Genomic DNA, 24,107 nt, shown 5'->3' on the forward strand with positions numbered 1-24,107 from the left:
TATTGTAGGAGTTGTTTTGAATTACTGCTTTCAGTGCCTGAAAGTGAACTGCCCTGTGAAGTCTGGGTACCATTCCTTCAGTCTCTACAGGTGAGTCCATTTTAATCAAGAGAAATTCTCTGCTTAATTGCCCAAGACATACATTTATTCTTGGCAAAGTAATCTTTGAAAACGTAGAACAAAAACAATTGCATTTTCATATATTTATGATTATTAAATAAAGTATTTAGATTGTTAATAACATACTTGTGTCTTGCCAATCAGTATGTGTACCTAAATCAGTCAAACTGGTAGTCGTAGATTTTACTCATGCATTATACTCACAGGAGACTACTTGGCTCTCACCTTTCCAAGTGGGTGAGCAGGTTAGAAAATGGCAAGTGACCCACCCAGCAACAGGTGTCAAATGATCCATTAGGGTAGAAACTGAGAAGTATTTTAAAAATACACCCAGGAACTAGGGCGATGCTTTAACCAGTAAAGTTCCTGCCTTGCAAGCATGGAGGACCTGTTTGGATCCCCAGAAGTCATGTAAAAAGCCAGGTGTGGTATCATGGGCCTGTAATTCCAGATGGCAAGATGGGAAACAGAGAAAGGAAGATCCTAGAGCTCATGTCTACCTTGCCTACCCCAGGCCTCTTGAACAAAGGAACTTGGTAAAATGCCTGAGAAACAACACCAAGGTGTTGACCTCAGTGTGCGCACACTTGGCGTAGATATACATAAACATACAAATAGACATTAAATTGTTGTTGGTCTTTTTTTCTCTTTGCTCTTTTGCCTCTTTTGAGGAGCCCACCACCCAGCTCCCAAATAATCATACACAGAGATTTATTCTTTCTTATAAATGCCTGGCCTTAGCATGGCTTGTTTCTAGGCAGCTTTTCTTAATTTAGATTATCTGATGTACCTTTTGCTTCTGGGCTTTCCTTTTCTTACTTCTGTGTGTCTTACTTTCACTCTTACTCTGTGGCTGCCTGGGTGGTTGGCCCCTAGCATCCTCCTCTCCTTTTTCTCTTGCTCCTTGAGCCTCCTTTTCCCCCTATTTATTCTCTCTGCCAGCCCCGCCTATCCCTTCTCTGCCGAGCTATAGCCGTTCAGCTCTTTATTAGGCCAATCAGGGGTTTTAAGACAGGAAAGTCACACAGCTTCACAGAGTTAAACAAATGCAACATAAAGGAATGCAGCACATCTTTGCATCATTAAACAAATATTCCACAGCATAAACAAATGTAACACATCTTAAAATAATACTCTATAACATTAAGTAATTTCAGTCATATAATTACTGGCCACTAATTAAGGCTTACTGCTTTGTACTTTTTGTTTTTGTTATAGTTTTGTTTTGTTTGGTTTGGTTTGGTTTTTTGAGGCAGGGTTTCTCTGTGTAGCTTTGGAGCCTATCCTGGAACTCACTCCGTAGACCAGCCTGGCCTCGAACTCACAGAGATCTCCCTGTCTCTGCCTCCTGAGTGTTGGGATTAAAGGTGTGCACCACCATGCCCGGCCTCTTTGTGCTTTATTTTAACTATTTTATGTCCCTTAAGTAAACTTTATAATGTGAAGATTATTTGAGTCCTCATTTATAAACAAGGAGGCACACATAGGAAACTGAGCTTGCCCAGAGTAACACTTACCAATAGGTTCAGAATCCTTTATTAGCTGCTTCATCTAGGACACACATTTCAGAGTATCTTGGATGTGTTTTATGTGGGCACAGATAAAGATTCATATATTAAAAACACACTTCAGAGTATAGGAATTTGTTTCCTCTGGGGTACATAATACAAAATGAAATGATTGTAATATTTTTCTCCTTGGGGAGAAGAAAGTTCTTTGTCACATTCCTGGCCTATTTAAAACTCTGTAATGTCGTCTTGACTTCTCACATATTCAAACAGCCTTTAAAGTCATCTTTTGTGTATGGGATGTTGATTTCTGCTTTGTTTGTGGTTTGTTTGTGAGATGATCACACTGTGGCCCTGGCTTAACTGAAATCCAAGACCCGTACTGTCCCTGAACTAAGTCTGTATGTAGCCCAGACAGGTCTCAACCTTGTGACAATCCTGCCCCAGCCTCCTGAATGCTGGAATTACAGGCATGCAGCACTGTGCCCAGCTGAGCACATGTATTTTTGTCTTGATGCTTTGAGGCTTTAGTAGTTTGGTCCTGACATGTCACATTCTAGAAGAGCAAATAAACTTGATTCTTTTTGTGCTATTAGTATTTTATTATATCCTCCCTAGACAGAACACTTCATATGCTTCTTTGTTTTCTTAGATTGTTTGCTGAGTAAGTGCCCCTTCCCGAGTGTAAATGTTTAGTAGTTGTCAGGTGCACAGGATAGGTTTTTGAATCTGTGTTCAGTAAAATTAGTGAAATAACATTGCAGATAAATAAGAGGCTTGGTCCCTGTTGAATATGAAATATAAAAAAATAAGCTTTTTTTCATTTTATGTGACAAGTGGACACGGTAATACATGGAATTCTGGATAATTTTGACAAAAATAAACCTTTTGGCAGGGCGGTGGTGATGCACGCCTTTAATCCCAGCACTCAGGAGGCAGAGGCAGGCAGATCTCTGTGAGTTCGAGGCCAGCCTGGGCTACCAAGTGAGTTCCAGGAAAGGCGCAAAGCTACACAGAAAAACTCTGCCTCGAAAAACCAACAACAACAACAACAAAAAAAAAAAAACCTTTTGAACTTTTTAAAAAATAATTATTTATTTATTTATTTATTTATTTTTATTTTATGTGCGGTGATGTTTTGCCTGCACATATATCTTTGTGAGGATGCTGGATCTCCTGGAACTGGAATTACAGACAGTTGTGAGCTGCCATGTTGGGTGCTGGGAATTGAACCCGGGCCCTCTGGAAGAGCAGCCAGTGCTCTTAACTGCTGAGCCATCTCTCCAGCCTCAGTGTTTATGTGTTTATAAAGTTTTATAGTGTTTATAAAGAATTTATGATCTTCCTTTTTCACCTCCTAAGTGCTCTGATTTGTAGACATGTCACTGTGCCTGGCTTGTTGGTTTTTTGTTTGGTTTCGTCCTCCATCCCTACCCAGGATAAGAATTTGTATCAGTGAGGCCTCAGATGGCACCGGCTGCTATAGACATACTACAGCTATACAGCTTCTCTGTGCCTCTTCTGTGCATTTTAGAAAACACATTCTAAGCAAGTTTTTGTTTGTGTTCTTGCTGGAGTTTATGTGGCCTTGCTCATGCTGTGTGAGCACTTGTGTACAGAGCTATATTTCTAGCCTGAAAAGGATTTTTTGGTGTTTTTTTTTTTTTTTTTCCATGATGTTGAGTTGTTTTTTGAGATAGCATCTGTATGTTATCTATAATGGACTGGAACTCACTTGTAGCCCAGGCTGGCCTTGAACACATAGTACACAATGCTCCTTTGTTAGCCATGCAGCTTGTTGGGTTAGTTTTTATTATGAGAATGAGGCTTATTCTGCATGTTGATCTTCCTCTTTAATAACCACATGGGATACTTCTTTGCATGTGATCCTGCACTATTTGACTAAATATCTATTTGTTTTAATGGTTTCAGTTTTTAAAATACATTTACTATAATTAATTAATCAAATACCTAATGGCAACAAAAGTTGCTCTGAGTGAAGTATATTCTGGGTTTAACAGATGAAAAAGTAAACTAGTCAATGTGCCAGTCGGTCCCTGGCCTTGGCTCTAGTTCTTTTGGAGGCTGAGGATCATTTAAGTCCACAAGTCCTGGTGAACGGTGACAACGCATCTGCTTTGGAGAGATGGAAGGGGAGGAGAAAGTATTCAGATCATTTACATTTCAGTTGCTGTTTATCACAGTGGTGATAATGTTTTCTGCCAGGGTGTTGTGGTAGACATTGTAGGTCCAGTGACCTAACAGGAAATTCTGAAATTTTCACTTAGATTCCTTGTCTTCACTACAAAGTATCTGTCCTGTGTTCAGGAGAAAGAAGTCTGAAGATCTGTCAGGCTGTTAAAGGGAAATTGCTGTGTTAAATAATGCTAAAATGATATTAAATAAATACAAATTAAATATTGGTATTAGTAAACGATTATTGGAAGGTGTCATCACACACACGCGCATACACACACACACGCGCGCGCGCTTTTTTCTGAGATAAGTTTTTTTTTTTGGTTTTTGTTTGTTTAGTTGGTTTTTTTGTTTTGTTGTTTTTGTTTGTTTGTTTTTTCAAGATAGTTTCTCTGAGTAGTTTTGATGCCTGTCCTGGGTCTCGCTCTATAGACCAGGCTGGCCTCGAACTCAGTGAGTACACCTGCCTCTGTGAGTTTGGGATTAAAGGTGTGCACCACCACCACCTGGCCAGAGATAAGGTTTATGTAGCCCAGGCTGGCCTTGAACTCTTGATCTTCCTGCCTTTTACTGATTCCTGGATATGTGCCACTTTTCCCTTACCTAGCTTGGACATCATTTTTTTCTTTTTTTGAGACAGGATTTCACTATGTAGCCCTGGCTGGCCTAGAACTCCAGATGTGCCTGCCTCTGTCTCTCAAGTTTGAGATTAAAGGTATGTGCTGCCATACCTAGTAGCAATTAAAGTTTTTGAAAACCAAACTAAGAGCCAAGACCTTATAACATTTTATATAGAGCCATCTCTTTTTTTAAATAATAAATTAACAAGAATTTAAATAGTTGGAAATCAGGGCTGAGGCTAAAGTCCAGCAGTAGAATGCTTGTGTAGCATGCATGATCTCCTGCCCCCTCAATGTCCTTTATTGCCAGGCAATAATTATTTATGTTTGTAAGAGTATGCTGCCTGTATGAATAATGAACAGGCCTTTAAAATGAAAGCTGTATCAGTAGTCTTAAAAAAATTAAATCTGCTACTGCCAACATTATTAGGTCTGGCCATCTTAATTACTAGGACATTTCAGATTCAAGCATAAATTGATTGTGATAATTTTACACGAGGGAAATTCATGAAAACATTTTAAAGATATTTTTTGCTTAAAAATATCACTGTAGGACTGGGTGGCAATGGTGCCCACCTTTAATCTCAGTACTTGGGAGGCAGAGCCAGGTGGATCTCTGTGAGTTCGAGGCCAGCCTGGTCTACAGAGTGAGATCTAGGACAAGCACCAAAACTACACAGAGAAACCCTGTCTTGAAAAACCAAAAAAAAAAAAAAGTCACTGTAGAAAAAAACAAGCTGCCCCCACTCAAGTCCTTTTCAGTTATTGATACTTAACTAGATTGAGAAGGCAAAGCTCTGTTCTTAGCTTCTCTTTTAAATATGTTGCTTTTGTTTTAGGAGTCACATGATGCATTGTTGGAATTTGGGAATAATAATCTACAAATACTGGTTCATGTTACAAAAGAAGGCGTGTGGAAAAACCCTGTTCTTCTTAAAATTCTCTCTCAACAGCCAGTAGAAACAGAGGAAGGTAAGTCTTAAAATTTCATTGACCTTCTTTTTTGAGACAAGATTTCTCTGTGTAGCTCTGGCTGTCCTGGAACTCACTTTATAGACCAGACTGGCTTGATCTCACAAAAATTGGCCTGTCTCTACTTTCCTGAGTTCTGGGATTAAAGGGGTGCACCACTACCACCCAACTAACTTTTTTTTTTTTAATAAGTAGGGGTACATTTTAATTATAGCATAGTAAATACATAAACTAGAAACATGATTTATCATAATCAAGTTTCACGTACTTCCTAATTTTATTTAGTGTACTTTTTATGAAACTGTCAGTGTGGTAAGTCAGTTTATATCAGCATCACCACAGAGTAATGCATTCCATCACAGTATTTCTATGCTACATTGTCACTAAATAGAAAGACATTGGTTTGTTTGTTTGTTTGTTTTTTAAGATTTATTTTTATTTTATGTGTATGAACATTTTGCATGCATGTGTACCACATCCATGCCTGGTGCCCCACAGAGGCCTCAAGAAGGTGTGTGGGATTCCCCCTGGAACTGGAGTTACTGATGGTTGTAAGCCACTGTGTGGGTGCTAGGAATTGAACCTGGGTCCTCAGGAAGAGCTGACATGCTCTTAACTACTGAGTCATTTCTCCAGCCTAGCTGTAGAAATTTTAGACTCTATTATAATATCTATCTCTCCTCCCCCCTCAACCTTGGATTTTTTTTAAATGTATATGATTGTTTTACCTGCGTATATATGTGCACCACATGTGTGCTTGGTGCCTGCTGAAATGAGAGGAGGGCTTTGGATACTCCTGAAACTAGAGTCGTGAGTGATTGTGAACCACCATGTGGGTGCTAGGAATCTAACCCAGGTCCTCTGCAAGAGCAACGAGTGCTTTTAAATGCCGAGTCACCTCTCCAGCCCCTTCATTATAATCTTATAAACTTACAGGGTCTCACTATGTAACCCTGGCTGACCTGGAACTCCTAGTGTCAACCAACCTAGCCTTGTACTCACAGAGTCCTGGAATTAAGCTTTGTTTTGAATTCAAAAGGCCTATAAGCACTTTGCTTGCTGCCCAAGTATAATGACCATATTTTAAATCCTGGAACCCATGTAAAGGTGGAAGGAGAGGACCAACTTGACAAAGTTGTCCTCTAACTTCCCCATGGACACCCACGCATCCACCCACATCCACACCCAGCATTCACGTGCTAGTAAATCTGTAAAGGGTGTGTAGAATGCTTTCTAACTGAAGCCTGTGAGTGCCAGTCAGTCTTGTGACTAGGTTGACTAATAAAAACATCCTTCAAGGGTCTCCTGTCTTCCCTGTCTGCCATCCCTGCGCTATTTCTCTTGTCATTGTTGGCTTAGTCGGTTTGGGGTTTTATCTGTTTGTTTTTGTTTTTTGAGTCAGGCTCTCTCTGGTTCAGTTTGTCCAAGAGCAGCTACTGTTCTTAGCCATTGAGTCATCTCTCCAGCCCAAGGCCTTGGGTTTTTGATCAACCTCCGAAGTGTTCAGATTACAAGCCTGTAGCACATTGCCTAGCTGAATGCTCCTTTTATTTTGTTTTTTAAAGGTTCGGGTTTTTTCCTTTAAATTACATATATGTGGGTGTGGCTATGTGGCTGTGTGCATGTAAGTTCAGTGCCCAAGGAGACCAGAGTCTTGGATTCACCTGGAGACAGAGTTCCAGACAGTTGTGAACTAACTGAAGTGAGTTCTGGGAATTGGACCTGAGTCCTCTGGAAGACCAGTATATGCTCTGAACCATTGAGCTACCTCTTCAACCTTAAGAACTCCTTTTCAATAAAACCTTCAATGTGATTCTTTTCAGATGATAAAGTAGAGGGAGGTAAAGTGTCATGTAACTTAAGTTTTGCTCCCCAGCACCAGTGGCTAGGGAGCAACCCAAGGCCTTGCCCATAATCGGCAAATGCTCTAACACTTAAGCTACATGCCCAGCCACACCTTTCATTTTTCTAATTTTTTTACGTATTAATTTATTTGTGTATATTGTGTACCACATTATGTGAGAGTCCAGAGGATAACTTTAGTAAGTATTGAAACACATGGATTCACACGATCCTCATTTTATTCGTCATTGCTAGGCATGAACCAAGTATCTTAAACATACAAGATAAATGCTTTGCTGTTGAGCTGCCTTTCCAGCCCCTGGATTTCCTTTCAACAAATAACATGTATTGACAAGTAAATTTACTGAGAAATATAGATACTACTTTTTAAGAAGCTAGGCATGGTGGGGCACACTAACCCTAGCATTAAAAGGCAGAGGCAGGTGGATTAACCTTTAGCCTGGAGACAGGCAGGATCTGTTAGTGAGCTGGAAGGACAGTGCTGGCTAGCCAGCAGAGCGAGCTCTGGAGATCTGCCTGTCTCCAAACCTCGGTGGTGGGGTTCGTAGCATATGCCCACCTTTTATGTGAATTCTGGTATCAAACTCAAGTCCTCATGCCTTCAGAGCAAGTGCTTTTATCCAGTGAGCATCTCTCCAGCCCTCGAAATTATATCTTTTATGACTTATTTTTTTCTATGTATTGTTTTGTCTGCATGTATGTCTGTATGAGGGCATCAGATCACCTGGAACTGGAGTTATAGATAGTTGTGAACTCCCATGTGGGTCCTGGGAATTGAACCTGGGACCTCTGGAAGAGCATGTAGTTCTCTTAACTGGGGAGCCAGCTCTCCAGTCCCCTGAAATGATTTTTAAACGAAAGAGGGAGGATCTGTAGATAGAGCTCAGTGATGGAACTGCTTCCTTAGCAAACTTGAAGCCATGGGTTCAGCCCCCACCCACCCACCCAAGAAAAAGTTACAGTAATTGTCATATATGAGTAGATTAGTTTTTTTCTCCTATAAATAACAGCAGTGGTACTTAGAGGGCCTGCTCTGTCTTGAGTATTGTATTAGTGTGTTCATATCTCATCTGTAAGCAAATGAGAGCTCACACATGCCCAAGACCATGTAGTTAAAATTGTAGAGGTAGATTCAGATATCTGTGACTTGAAAAGTATCTGACTGAGGGTTGATAATGCTTACGTTGTTGTGTCCATGGTGCTTAGTTCTGTAGAGAATACAGAAGTTAACAGAACATTGTATTTGATCACAAATTGGTAGCAGAAGATCACAAACGATATCAGAGATGAGTAATAGTGAGCATTTATTTCATGCTTGGTTTTGGGCTGTATTTTATTTGTACCACTCGTGTTTCATGTATGATTCTGGGATCCCCTCAAGGTGAATGAATTTTTACTAACATTTTATAGATGAAAAGTTTGGGCTTCAGAGTGGTCAGTGAATTTGTGTCAGAGTCAGGCTGAACCTCAGATGTTGATTTTGAAATCTACAGTCTAACTACCTTTACATTACAGTCCCCTATTCTCGGTTTATAGGGAAATCTTAGTGTGGTAAGAGGTGGAAAGTACTGTGCAAACCTAGCAGTGCTGTGGCCTTAAAGGTGACACTCCTGTTTTCAATGTGTTGCCTTCTGTAGGATTCATAAGCTGCTCATGGCCTTGGAAGCTGATAGCGCAGGGTCTGATGTTAGGCAGATGAGGATGAGAGGGAGACAGGGTAATAATGAGTAGAGTTTAAAGAACACAATCAGGACAGGAACTCAGTGGTTCCCCGAGGAAAGGAGTAGCATGCAAGAACATTACATAGTTTTGTTTTGTGTTTTGAATAATTGACATAACGTTACTGAAAATAATAAGGATCTGTTGATAAGAGGAACTATGATTTATATATTGTGGATTTTAATGATTGTGACTCTAAAATGGAAAAGACGAAGGTAAATGTGATATTTTTTCTCCATGACTTTTGACTTTGACTCCATTTTATAGAATTTCTAACCAAAAGCATGGACTAAAATCCAAGCTCTAAAGCCTACTAAATCTAAAGTCTCTAGAGTTGAACTCTGAAGTAGTTTAATGTGGGTACAACTTCTGAGAATTGTTTGGCAGTATGGGCCAGAGCTATTGGACAAAGCCTCTCACCTGGTAATTCTACTTCTAGGACTTTGGTTTGTTTTTTGTTTTGTTTTGTTTTTGTCTTCTTAATATTCTCATTGGTGGAATGACCCATGCACATCCTTGTGAACTGCATCATTATTGATGACTGCTAAAGGTCAGAAACCACTTGTAAATGATCAGTTAGGGAATCTCTGAGGTGAGTTATAGTACATCCACATAGTGAGGTTCTGTTTGGTTGGCAATAATAAGGCAACTCTAAGGGATGGCGGTAGGATGAGCCAGATCATGTACTTAGTTGATCAAGAAAGGGATCGTTTCTGGAAGGGGACAGAAAAAGTAGAAAAGAATTGTTTCTCTGGGAGGGAAACTAGAGCACTGATGTCAAAATAAGAGCTTTGTTTCTTTTTTTTTTTAAATATATCTTGCAGTCTGGAGAGATGGCTCAGTGGTTGAGAGTACTTTTGCTCTCAAAGAGGACTTAGGTTTGCTTCCCAGCACATACATGGTGGCTCACAACTCTCTGTAACTTCCAGATACACACATGGTACACATTTAAATGCATAAATTTGAAAAAAATACAAATACAAAAGAATCTTGTAGCAGGCATGGTAGTGCACACCTTTAATCCCAGCACCCCTGAGACAGAGACAGGTGCATCTCTGAGTACAAGGCCAGCTAAGTCTACATAGCAAGCTCTTGAGCCAGCCAGAGCTGCATAGTGAAGCCCTGTCTCAAAAAAGAAACAAAAGGCTTTGCCCTGTAGTGCATGCAGGTTGTCCTGGAAGTGTTAGTCTGTATTCGGCTCCCATGCTAGGATTACAGGCGTACACCGCCATGCCTGTCTTGGACAATCATTTTAGCTGTGTGTGTTTATACACATTGTGCATACACATGTAGATAGTGAGTTACCTTATTTTTTAAAAAGGTAATTTAAAAACCAGGGGGACTACAACAGAGGGGGTTTTGTTAGAAAAAAATTAAAGAAATGGTGGCACTTTTAATCTCAACAAAGACAAGTAGCTCTCTGAGGCAAAGATTGATGTATATAGAGTGTTCCAGGCTAGCCAGGGATATACAGTAAGACTGTATCAAAAATTTTTCTAAAGAGTCCCATCTCTAGACCTATTGAATCACAATCTACATTTAAATAAGCTCCCTGGGTGTCCTCGAAAGCATTTTGAAGTCTGAGAAGCAGTGTCTTAGATTAACACCTAAAGCAGTCTCGTAGCTTACTTGAGTGCTGCCTTTCAACCTGTTCTTTAGGGAACGCTGGGTAATGTCACAGACTTGTTGAGCAGCTTTGCAAAGTTGAAGTCTTGGCTGAGCACTGTAAGTTAGTGTTCTGAGCAGCATTTTCCAAAGTGTGTACTAAACCAGGAATATATATTTTACAAGGGACTAATATTCATAAAAGGGTTCTCTGGTCAAATCAGTTTGGGAAACATTGGACACGTGAACAGTTTTATTCATTGCAGGACTGTTCAGAGATTTGACCAAGGAATCCTTTTTTTTTCTAGGACTATCTCTCAGGTCTTTTGATCGGTGGAACACACTTTGAGAAATGCCTGGTTTAGAGGAAACAGCACCACTGGCTTTGGAATCCTTGGCAAGTTACCTAACTTCTCTGAATGTTAATTTTTCTAACCTTAATCTGTGGACATTACTTGCCTTGGTGGTGGTGTGAAGAATAAATGAGAGGTATATGAGACCATTTAGCTTAAAACCTGGTACCTCATACTCATTCAGTTAATATTGTGTAGGTCACTTGTTGCATTTTCTTGAATTTATTTACATTTATGGTTGATTTCACTGTTCTTTACTGGACTTACCAGAAAGTGAGGGGGGAGATGATTAAATAACTTTGAAATATTGACAGTTTCATTAAAAAGTTTGTTAGAATACAATTAACTAATGGAAATTGTTAGCTTTATTTTCCTCTTTCCTCTCTGTTAGAAGAGTCTAGAGACTAGAATAAGCACTCATTCATAGTAACTCTGGGTTTATTAACAAGCAAACTGGAGGTGTGGAGACAGGCAGGAGAATCAGGAATCAAAGGTCATCCTCAGCTGTATTGTGAGCTTGAGGCGAGCCTGAGCTTCAGCAGACTGTCTCGGAAGAAAAAAGGCGAAAACAGCAAAAGAGAGATGACAGTGTCATCACCACTCTGGCCTGTGGTATATTATCATACTATTGCATTTTTCCTTTTTTCTAGTTAACAAATTGATTGCACAAGAAGGACCTTCCTTTCTACAAATGCGAATCAAACATTTGTTGAAATCTAACTGCATCCCCCAAGCTACTGCTTTATCAAAACTGTGTGCAGAGTCTAAAGAACTTTCACAGGTGTCATGTTTTCAGCAAGCCTATGTCACATGTTTATGTTCCATGCTTCCCAGCGAAGAGGCTATTCAGGAGGTGAGTACATTAGGTAACTATTCAGTCTTGCTACAGATGTGATGTGTTAGTACAGAGAAGCTGCATCATTGTCTCTTCTGATCAGAGTGAAAGTCAGGGTTCATCTTTTAGGCTATGGAAAATCGTTCTTTAACTGTATTTTTACCTTGTCGTCAGATTAACTATGAAGTTAGTCACAGGTTTGGTGCTTTTCTAAAGCAGGTAATTAGGAGTGTACAAATGATACTTACACGTGTTTGAGTAATGGTCTACTGAAATCTCAGATGTGAAAGGAGCTGTTCTTTTTACAGTACTAACTTTACTGAGCTTGGAGAATTAAATAAATAATAGATCAAGAAATAATCCAAGGAGAGTGGGTCTTAACTTTAACATAGTTAATACTTTGTGTGTTTACCTCCATAACACACAAATGCAGGGTTCTACGCTCCATGAATATGCTTTAATGATAATTAACTGGTCAAACTGGATACTGTGGAGCATACATAATGTTAATAAAATGGTTGAGCCTTTAAAAACTGTTTTACTGATTGCATCATTTTTTAAAATGAAATCTGAATCATTTTCATAAGAAAATTTGTGATTAGTTCTCCAAATTTTTAATAAATCATGCAGAAAAAATTAGGAATGCTTAGGCTTTGCTTCATCATCTGCCTCTAATCTCTGCTGTCATTTCAAATCTGATCCATGAATTCTTGTTTTATTTTTACACTGAAGCATCTTTCTTTGTTTATAATTGTGTATGTGTACATACACACCAGTGTACATGTATGATGTATTTTTGTGAGCATGCATGCCATGACACTCATGTGGATGCCAGAGGACAAGTTTTGGCATTAATTCTCTCCTTCACCTGGCTTCCAGGGAGCTGAGATCACCAGAGTTGTGTGGCAAGTGCCTTTCCCCTGCTGAGCCAGCTGCCAGCCCTGCCCTAAAGTTCTTAGTAAATGTGCTCATAGGGCTGGAGAGGTGGCTCAGAGGTTAAGAGCATTGGCTGCTCTCTTCTGGAGGTCCTGAGTTCAATTCCCAGCAACCACAGGTTGGCTCACAACCATCTGTAGTGGAATCTGATGTCCTCTGCTGGCATAAAGTTGTCCATGCAGATAGCACACTCATATACATAAAAATAAATAAGTAAAACTTAAAAAAAAAAATGGAGGCATCTCAGAGATGAAGTTTCTAGTAGTTCCTAGATTTTAAAATTTTACCTCTGTCCTGCTCTTTTTGCTTCATTCTCTTTACTGTATGGACTTTACTAGCACCAACCAGGGTGCTTTTTTCCTGTGACTTTTCCATCCTGCCTCATCTCCATCATATACTCCTCTCCGTATTCTGCTTTTTGGTAGTCAGTTACTGTTTTATGGTGTGTACTTCTCGTGTCCTTTGTTGTTCTTGTTCTTAATTGTGTCTGTTTGATAGACCACCTCAGTCTTTACCTGCTCGGTTATATTCACCTGCATCCACGGGGCCAGCCAGTCCACTCCCACCCTGCCATCTCAGGAAATCTCCCTCTGAAGCCTGTTGTTGAGGGGCTTCTTCTGTTGGTCTGTAGAAACTGAGATACTTGGAAGGGATTTTCTGTAAGCTCCTTCCTGAATGTCTGTTCACCTCCCTGACTATGAATACAGACCTCTTTAGTTGATCGAGATAGACAGTACCTCTTCTTCAGGCTAACATCTTCACCTGTGTACTGGATCTCATCCACTATTTGCCATCCTGGTAGATAACCCCATAGTCCTTCTCTATTCTATTAGAAATCCTTAGCACCTACTTCCTCTTACAGTGACAATCTAATTTCTTGCTTGGCCTAATCAATCATTCAGTGTGAATTCACTGTGGAATGTCTTTCTCCTCTTAGGATATTCATATTTGTTCTTATTCTTTTCTCTCCACCCCCAAACCCCCTGACTGAGTCTCATGTAGCCTGGGTTGTCCTTGAACTCCTGGTCCTCCTACCTCCACCACTGGAGTGCTAGGATCACAGGTGCGCTCCACCAAACCCACTTTTATTCAGTACTGATGGAGATTGAACAGAGGGCTTCATATGTGCTGGGCAAACGCTCTCCCAACTGAGGGAGCTCTATCCCTAGTACCACTTCCCCCTTTGCATTGGACTTGGGACTCTCCTGCTACCACATCTGGCTCTGACTTTTTCATTTCCTTTTGGAAACAGGATCTCTCTGTGTAGCCCCTGCTGACCTGGAATTCAACAAAGATTGACCTGCCTCTGCCTCCCCAGTACTAGGATTAAAGTTGTGGGCTACCACTCCCAGCCAGTCTCATCACTAAATGAATCGGTGTTGACTTTTTTGAGTTTTTTCTTACCAATCTGTCACCTTGACTTTTACTCCCGAGTTTTTCCACTTATCTTCTTAAGTTCCCAAACACTTTGACTTCCTGACTCTTCAGTGGTTGTTCCTGCTCAGTTTGACTGTGCTTTCCCTTGGCTAAACACTGCAGTACCCCAACTGTGATCCGAATCCCAAATGTCTTTTCTCTAAACCTAGTGCCTCATTACCGTTTCAGCTTATATAACTAGTATCTCAGACCTAACATGCTGATGACTAAGTTTCTGATATCACTGTGAGTACTTTGATTGCCTGTATGACTTTGTGACCTTTAGTTTGGTTTGAGTTTTAAAACAGGGCATTACTGTTGCCCAGCCTGGTCTTAGAGCTCATTGTAACCTGTCCTGGCCACCAATTCACAACACTCTGGCCTCCACACCCTAGTGATGGGATTGTAGGGTATGCTACCTTAACTTGTCTTGAGTTCGCCTTTAAATGAAATCAGAAAAGGGAAAGCATATAGCTCAGTGTTAAGCATTTGCCTAGTATTGAGCAAGGCCTCAGGACTGATCCTCAGTACAGCTAGAAATAAATCAAGGAGTGAAGTCAGTTCCTTTCAACTATGTTATCCTTATTGGAGGTAGAAAGACTTAGTGAATACATAGCTCTTTGTAGGCGAGGCATACTATATACTTTATCACATTTTACATCTCTGACAAAGCTCCTTTTTGTTGATAAGGAGAGGTTTCAATTAAGAAATATGTTGGGGGGTTGGGGATTTAGCTCAGTGCTAGAGCGCTTGCCTAGCAAGCACAAGGCCCTGGGTTCGATCCTCAGCTCCAAAAAAAGAAAGAAATATGTTGGATACTATAAAACTAAACTAGTTAATAATGCTGGAGTTCAAACCGAGTCAGTAGTACTATATTTATTAAAAATGTAAGGTCATGTGAATGAAGGTGTAGTTCAACTCAAAGCATGTTCATCTAGCATGAAGTGCTTGGTTCAGTACTCAGTACCACATAAACCAGCCATAGTGGTGCATACCTGTAATCCTATCGCTAGGGTGAGGCTGAGGCGGAAAGATAATAGTAATAATAACAACAATAATATATTATCTTTGTTGATATGTATCTGATAGTTCGTTTCAGATAATATGTGGGGAATTGGAGATGCAAGGATGAATACCAGCAACCTCTGAACTGTTGTGTCATGTGTAGTTTCACTCATGGCCTCTGCATTTTAGTCTCTTCAGAAGTAGCCAGAAAAATTCCTGTAGTATTTGGGTAAGGCAATTTTCTGTTCAAAACCATCCAGTAATTTTCCATTTTTCTCATAATAAATCCAGAAGCCTTCATTCTGTCTTGCACAACTTAATGCTCACTGCTCTTTAGCTACCTTGTCTCTGCAGTTTCAGAGCAAGCTAAGTGTCTTCTTGCCGTAGAGCTTTGTACTTGCAAGTCACCCTGCATGGTTTACCTTCTTGTCCCATATTACCATATCAAAGAGGCCTTCATCACAGCCCCATGTAAAGTAACGCCCTAGAGACTGCTTAGATGGCATTTGCCTCTCCACTGACTTTGGATCTCATGTGGTGGAAGGAGAGAACCAACTCCTAAAAGTTGTCTTCTGACCTCCACATGTGTTCCAGGCTGCACACACATACCCCCACAAATAAATTACAAAGAAATTTTAAATAAATCAGTGCCCCATATTCCTTCTTCTGCTCTATTTTCAGTAAACGACTGCTGTAATGCAGTGCTCTAAACCAGCTTCTCTCTGTTTGAATCCTGGACCAGTGTCTGAGTCAGTAGCTATCTGAAGTGGCTAAACCATCCTGTGGCTCAGATCTTATCCCCCTGTTGGGAGAAGCTTGTCAGCCTCATTGTTGAAATTTAAGGTACTTCTTACCAGATTGACTCTCAGAGCCTGTCCTACCATCCTGACTCCCGTCAACCTTCCTACTGACTTCCTAGTTGTTGTTGTTTTGTTTTAAGCATTTACATGCTCTTTATCCTGGGATATTTCTTAGCAGTATCCCAGTAGGAACGGTGTAACCTGTAACTTTAAAATTTCATAGTCACTTGTATTTGGGAAGATTGTCTGGTGTGTAGTATGTGAATAGTGACAGTGTTGGTCATCTTTGTTTTGATATATGGTTCTAGACAGTGTCCCAGATATCCTGCAAAGATGAAACAGGTATTTGGTGCTGTGGACACCTGAATGTAGTTTTCTAAAATGGAGATTGACTCAGTGACTCTTTACAATGTTTCAGTTGGTTGGGCATTGTGGTCATAAAGAAATCAGAGGCCTAACTATTTCACCCATCTGTCTTTTCATACTTCCCACTACAACTTTAAAAATAATTACAGGAAGCATTTGCTGAACATTTGACCATCCTAAGTGGTGTGTTGTATGGGCCTTTTTTCCCCACATAATCTTTAAAATGTTTTTAAAAGATTTATTTTTATTTATTTATTTATTTGTGTGTGTGTGTGTGTGTGTGTGTGTGTGTGTGAGAGAGAGAGAGAGAGAGAGAGAGAGAGAGAGAGAGAGAGAGAGAGAGAGAGAGAGAGAATGTGTGTGTGTGCATGTGTATGTGTGTACGTATACGTTTGAGCATGGCCAGGCAATCTAGCCTAATTGGTGAGTTCCCAAGCCATTAGAGAACCAGACTTAAAAGAGGTGTCATGCTCATGAGGATAACACCCAAAGTTGTTCTCCGGCCTGTACATGCATACACAGGCACACATTTCAAAGAGAATCAATTCTTGACACACATAGACACTACAAATATAGACTCTATAATAAGAATTCTTTGGATCTAATATGCAGTACTATTGAGAAGGCAAGATACTATGCATTCCTATAACTGGCCAAAAGATTTCCAGTTCAAGGCCTACTTGGGCTATATAGCAAGAAATTGTCTTCAGGTAGAGGAAAGGGGAGCATTGTATACATAGAGATGTTTTGCCTCATCTGAGTTCGTCTAAATTTTTAAAAACATGCATTTGTGTATTGGTTTGTTTACAGTATTGGGTAAGTTCAGGCACTGACCTGATATCAGCTGCAATATTTTGTGTTCAGGAAACACAAAATTGCCAGGCAGTGGTGGTGGACGCCTTTAGGGAGGCAGAGCCAGGCGGATCTCTGTGAGTTCGAGGCCAGTCTGGGCTATAGAGTGAGATCCAGGACAGGCACCAAAACTACACAGAGAAACCCTGTCTCAAAAAACAAAAAAAAAAAAAAAAAAAAAAGAAAGAAAGAAACATAAAATTAAGAAACAGCCCATTAATCGCGGTATTTGAGACTTGTAAAAGAATTTAGAAGCAGCAGTAAAAAGACTAACTTTGGATTTGATTCCTCCTCATCCTATAATAACTTTTCTTTAACCTTGATCATAATTTAAGCCTACTTTGATTCTAGCATTGTATTGGGCATTGGCAAATACAGACGTTTCTATAGCATTGTTTGCCAGAAACAGTTATAAAGAAAAATGCTAAATAATATTAGGCTACAGCTGTGTTCAGTACAAGAGTAGGTATGGAAACTATCTGTGTAAATGCCATTTAAAAACCCTTATAACGAAACTGGTGCTTGAGTTGGACCTTGAAGTAAGGGTAGATGAATAGATATCTGTGTTAAGGACAGCTAGCTGGTAGTAAGGCATAGTAATTAACTTGTGCTTTCAGTAACTCACTAGAGAACACCTTGTGTGAGCCAAAGCATGTGTGTTAAGGTCTTGTGAGAAATAGGATCTGTTGGCTTGGGGAAAGGAAGTCTTCAGAAATTAATGGATTTGAGCTTAGATTGGATGAGGTTTAAACAAGCAGTATGGTGGCTATTGTGATATTTTAGGGACATTTAACTGAAAGAGTAGTGTATTAGGGTTAGGACAAGAGGTTATGAAAAACAACAGCACTCACTGACAGGGCAGAAATGGGAATAATATACAGATATGACTTCAAGACACTCAGAATAATAGTATGTGGTAGTGCACACCTATAATCCTAGCACTTTGGAGTTTGAGGCCAGTGTGGCCTTTATAAAGAGATACCCTCCTTAGGCTAGGGGTAGGAAGGGGGAATAAAGTATGAGGATATGAGTTCAATCCCCAGAACCCAGGGTTTTTTGCTTTTTGTTTTTAAATGCTGGATTGTCTTAGGGTTTTTATTGCTGTAAAGAGAGACGCCATGACTCTTAATAAGGAAAACATTTAATTGGGCTGGCTTGCAGTTTTGGAGGTTTAGTCAATTATCATCATGGCAGGAAGCATGGTGGCACACAGGCAGATGGTGCTGGAGAAGGAGTCAAGAGTTCTACATCTGGATCAGCAGGAAGAGAGTGAGACACTGGGCCTGGATTGAGCTTCTGAAGCCTCAAAGCCCACCCCCTGTGACACTTTCTCCAGCAAGGCCACATCTCCTAATAGTGCCACTCCTCATGGGAGCCATTTTTATTCAAACCACCACATAGATATTAGTGCACACTTAAAATCCTTGCACTGGGAAAGTAGAGACAAGTGAGTCCTGGGGTTGTCTGGCCAGCCAGGCTAGCCTACTTGGCAAGTTCCAGGCCAGGATAGAGCCAGTCTCAGAAAAAAGGTGATGCTTGAGGAATTACACTGAGGGATTGTTCTCTGACCTTCCATATGCCTGCATATACCCAAAAGAGGCACATAAAGCTTTGAGACTTGAGGATGGTGGCCATGTGCTTCTTCTCATTAAGATGCCAGAGGAGTGGCGGAGCAAGGAAGTCCGGGAAGACAGTCGGGGCTGTGGGTGGTTGTTCTAATGGTGCTGCAGTTGAACCTTGGACTGTGCACGTGTTCAAGATTTTATACTTAGCTGTCAGCTTTTATCTGTGATTTTTCCTGGTTTATTAATAACAAATTAAGAAGCTAAGTTATAACTCTGATAAGATTATTTGCCCAGCACTGTCAATCAAACAACCAAGTAAGAAAATGGGATTTTTCCTGGAATTACTTAATTGGTTCCTTTTGCTAGTTGCTGAGTTTGCAGGGAACTGCTGTGGGAAATGGGTTTGCTGCTGCTCTGCGATATATCTGGATTAGCAGACTGCTTGATGAAGGTATATGTCTGAAAAATACGTCATCAGGCATTTTCATCCTTGTGCCAGCATTGTAGTGTAATTACACAATCTGGACAATATTAGCCTACTACCTACATAGGCTATTTAACAGATGCTGTCATATATGCAGTCTAATTAAAACATTATATGGCATGTGACTGTACCTGTTTTGTTTGTTTACCTCAGGTAACATGGAACATTCTATGTAGTCTAAGCTAGCTTCAAACTCTCCTGCTTCTCAGCCTCCCAAGTAGTGGGGTTACTATAGGCATGCACCAACACTTCCATCTCTCTCTGGTTTTGAGTGTTTTTGACACACAGTCACCCTTAGCTCTTTCCTATCTCTAGCTGCTTTTGTGCTACAGTGGTGGGACAGTTATAGCAGAAACTATTTGGTAAAGGCTGAAAGTATTTTCTGTCCCCTTTGCCAAAAAATGTTTATTGACTCTTAAAATACGAATATTTTTCAATCTGTTACCACCATCAGATGACAGTCTCCGTGACTACAATTAGTCCTCTATACTCCACCAGTGATGAAATTGAAGCCAATATGGTAATGTCCCCAAAGCCCTACATGTATTATGCTAATGATAGAGTCTGAAGTCAGACTAAAAGGCAGTTCAGCTGGCTCCTTGGCTATCCTTCCACTATGTGATTTATGTCTGTTAGGTAGAAAGTGATGAGCAGTGTATCTCCCTGCCTCTCTTCAATGTTGAGAATTGAACCCAAGGGTTTCATACATACTAGGCAAATATGCAGATAAGTAGTTTTAAGTACTTCTTGCAATGTGGATTAATTTGTTAAATTTATTAGGACAAAGACATTTAGCACACAGAATTTTAAAAGAAGCACTGATTTCTATCTAGTGATGCTTTCTTTTGCAGTCAGCAATAGCATTGTAAAGAGCCTTTCCTTTGGAAACTACTGATGACTTGCTCCATGTTCATTAATTGTTGTTTTTAATCAGCATATGTTCTAATATAGCATAGTTTTTACTCTATTACAGCTTTCAGGAGAAGAGTTAAATTAACCAGAGCAACAGCTGGGAATAAAAGTTCTTTATATGTTGGCACCTGTGGGTATCCTAGTAATGGGTGTGTGTAATGAGAAACCTCTGCTGGGGACCATTTTGCCAAACATACAATTAAGATTAATTGCCTGGGTCATGTGAAAGCCAGAATTCATTGCCAGCACATAGTTAGACAAATTAGGAACTGGAAGATCTAAAAATCAGAATCCCTTGGAATCTGGAGTTTGAGGTTGAAACCATTTGTATAGAATTAAATGAGTTGTCTTTGGTACTAATTAAATGTTTCTCAGATTTTGTGTTTAAGTGTATGTGAGTGCTGTGCCTGCATGCATGTATGTGTACCACATGTTTACCAGTGCCTGTGGAGGTCAGAAGGGAGTGTGTCATACTCTGGAATTGGAGTTACTGGTGATTGTGAGCTGCCATGTAGGTGCTGGAAGTTGAATTTGGATCTTCTGAAAGAGCAGCTCATGCTCTCAACTGCTGGTGTATCTCTCCAGCCCCTAATTAAAATGTATTAGGTTACTCCCATTCATTCATTCATCCATTTATTTGCTTGCACGCGTGGGTGCGTGCATGTGCGTGCGCACGCGCGCATCATATGCACTCGTATGCCCGGCATGTTATTCCATGGTACAAAATGTGGAGTTCAGAGGACAACTTGGGGAGCCCATTTCTCATTCTACCATGTGTGTATGAATGGATTTTAATGAAAGTAACAAAGGTTAAGTCTATATGTCTTATGTGTTTTTTTTTAATTATTAAAAGGGTAAATCTTTGCAAGGACAATGTTTTAAACATGAAATGCTTATATTATTTTAAAGAAACAGAAACACTATCAACAGAGGTCCTGGGCAAAGTGGTAGTCCAGTTCAGTGTCGATTTGTGAAGTGCGTATTTCCTGACTATTGTGGTTGGTAGGCACAGTAGCAGATACTTATTTCTTCTCTTTATGGAGACAAGAAAATATAAACAGGATCTAATTTACTCACCAGTCTAACTAACTCTGTTGGGAATTGACACAGTCACTAGTATAAATGATAAACAGCAAATACTTTAAACAGGACTCAGTGGGAATTCAGTTTGGGACTAGAAAAGTAAACAGGAACATAGAAATCCTGGGTATAGCTTTAGATTAAATATGAATTAAAATAAAAGCAGAACAAGGAGTTGTTAATGTCTATAAAATTTTATTTATTTATTTATTTATTTATTTGGTTTTTCGAGACAGGGTTTCTCTGTGTAGCTTTGTGCCTCTCCTGGAACTCACTTGGTAGCCCAGGCTGGCCTCGAACTCACAGAGATCCGCCTGGCTCTGCCTCCCGAGTGCTGGGATTAAAGGCGTGCGCCACCACCGCTCGGCTAATCTATACAGCTTTTAAAGCCAGCCAGGGTAACATAGCTAAGACCCTGTCTCAAAAACATTAAATAAGCCAGGCGGTGGTGGCGCACGCCTTTAATCCCAGCACTCGGGAGGCAGAGCCAGGCGGATCTCTGTGAGTTCGAGGCCAGCCTGGACTACCAAGTGAGTTCCAGGAAAGGCGCAAAGCTACACAGAGAAACCCTGTCTCAAAAAACCAAAAAAAAAAAAAAAATATTAAAAAAAAAAAAAAAGCTGTATAGATTGGACTGGCCTTGAACTCACAGAGAACCACCTGATGAGATTAATTGCTTGGCTTTAAAATTACAGTCTTAATATTTACATTTTTTTCCCCGTATAGTTGTATGGGGAAATGAGAAGTATAACTCAAGAAATATACTAAGAAAGGCTGTGAAGAATTGAAGACTTAAATATTTAAATATTTTATTTGTAAAGTAGCGTTCTAAATAGTTTATAACCCAGGGTCTCATGGGATGCTAGGGGATTGAGCTACCGCAGGTCTGTATCCTCAGACCTGAGCAGTTCTAAAGAGTCATTTTCCTAGGGCCTGGTATGAGTCTGGACTCCACTTCTAGGTCCACTTCTATGGGTTAAGTGTTTATTTTGGTTGATATCTCATCGGATTGGAGGGTTCACTCCAGAGTCAAACATCACTTTTAAAATCCACCCAGGTGGCTCATGCAAGTAATCCCAGCATTTGGGAAACTGAAGGATTAGGATTGCCGTGAATTCCAATTAGCCTGGGCTACAGAACAGAGCCTGCATCAAAAATAAATAAGCTTTAAAAAGAGGGTTGTAGAAACAACAATCAGTAAAGTGCTTGCCATACAAGAATAAAGACCACTTGATACCCAGAACCCATTTTAAAAAATAAACAAAACAAGCATAGTGGCATACTCTTGTGATCTCAGCTTGTTGGCCATGTGAGATTTAGGGGCAAAGTCTGAGCCCGAAGAGTTCTTGGAGCGGTGTGGTGATGCTCGCCTTTAAACCCAGCACTTTGTGATGCAGAGGCAGGTGGTTCTCTGTGAATTCAAGGCCAGCCTGGTCTGTTCTACATAGTTCCAAGCCAGCTAGAGCTACATAATGAGGCCCTGTCTCAAAAAACAAACATGAAAGTGGGGGAGTGGGCTGGGGTGGGGGAAGGAAGGAGAGAGGGGAAGAGAGGAGAGCGGCAGAGGAGAGGAGGGGAGAGGGAAATTGAAGGCAGGAATGAATAAGACTAGCCTTTTCAGAGGACCAGCAATATAGCTCAGCCAGTAGAGGCACATGTATGCAGCCCTGACAACCTGAGTTTGATCCTGGTGGAGGGAACCTGCTGCCAAGAGTTGTCCCCAAACTTCCCCTTGAGTGACAATATATATATTTGGATAGGTGCGGATGTGTGCGCGCACACAGAGTAAATAAGTAAAATTTAAAAGAGGGAAAGATGATCTGGTTTCAGAACTCTAGGGAGTAAAAGTTTGCAATATTTGGAGAGATTTACTCACATAGAGAAAGAAGGAAGGACACTGAACAGGTCACCCCATGAATGTCTTACCTACCATGGAGCCTAAATAGTTAGGAGTTCGTGAGGAAGAGAGGAGACAAGATGCAGTGGCGTGTGTTAGTTGGGAGGATTATGAGTTTGAGGTCTGCCTGGGACAGCCTAATGAGACCCTATTGCAAAAGACAAGAGTGATGGGCAAGGCTCTTATTACTCCAGTCTGCTGCCCCTTGCAGTGTCCTCAGTGAACGTATTATTCCTACTAGAAATTGTGGGAGCGGGATGTAGCTCAGTTGTAGAGTGATGCTTGAGCATACTGAAGGCCCTGGGTTCACTGTCCAGCACTGGGGGATTTCGGGGAGAGGATGAAAATAACCAGCTGTTGTGCATAATTTGGCTTACTTCTGTGGTAGCAGTGCTCACGAATACTTTAGAATGTGTATGTCCATATTGATAAAGAACAGAGTGGAGCTTCCTTACAAATGCCCTCTTTCTCATCTTAGTCATTTGACCAACGAAGCGTCCATTCTATACTGCTCAGACATCAGTCAGTGAAATAGTTACCATGCCTCTAACTCTTGCCTTGCCAGTTATCAAATTACCAAAGACAGAAAATATTACAGAAAGTTTCCCTTTTACCTAACAAATTCTACAGAAAAAGTCACCATTTTCTTTTTAACTTAGTTATCTCGTTTTTGATAGATTGCAAAGGTGGACTGCAAGGAAGTACTAGACATCATATGTAATCTGGAATCTGAGGGTCAGGATAACACAGCATTTGTTCTTTGTACGACTTACCTTACCCAGCAGCTCCAAACGGCCAGTGTGTATTGTTCTTGGTAAGTACACTTAGTTTGTATATACTCTGTTTGTTAGTGCATAGCATAGCACTAGGGGTTTGTGTCAGATTTAAGTCTTAGCATGTAAATAAAGTCTCGATTATTAATGAAGTTATTTAAATAAAAATGTCATTTGTTTAATGTAGTCGAGGAAAGGTAAGATGCTCATCTTGCTTGTTCTGTAGATGT

At 40.3% G+C, this 24,107-nt stretch overlaps 1 protein-coding gene across 4 annotated transcripts in view; it reads left to right on the forward strand.

Moving 5' to 3' along the window:
* Rlf (RLF zinc finger) overlaps positions 1 to 24,107 on the forward strand; it is a 69,142-nt gene that overhangs the window by 27,456 nt on the left and 17,579 nt on the right. Inside the window, exons 3-6 of one of the 4 annotated variants that reach the window (XM_052716189.1) lie at positions 9 to 90; positions 5,284 to 5,416; positions 11,607 to 11,809; positions 23,782 to 23,918. In XM_052716189.1, coding sequence (XP_052572149.1) covers positions 9 to 90; positions 5,284 to 5,416; positions 11,607 to 11,809; positions 23,782 to 23,918 — 555 coding nt within the window. The other 3 variants (XM_052716191.1, XM_052716190.1, XM_052716192.1) reach the window with 3 other exon arrangements.

This window comes from Peromyscus californicus, unplaced genomic scaffold (genome assembly GCF_007827085.1).
Source record: "Peromyscus californicus insignis strain IS unplaced genomic scaffold, ASM782708v3 Scaffold_5__1_contigs__length_169319896, whole genome shotgun sequence".
Lineage (NCBI taxonomy): Eukaryota > Metazoa > Chordata > Mammalia > Rodentia > Cricetidae > Peromyscus > Peromyscus californicus.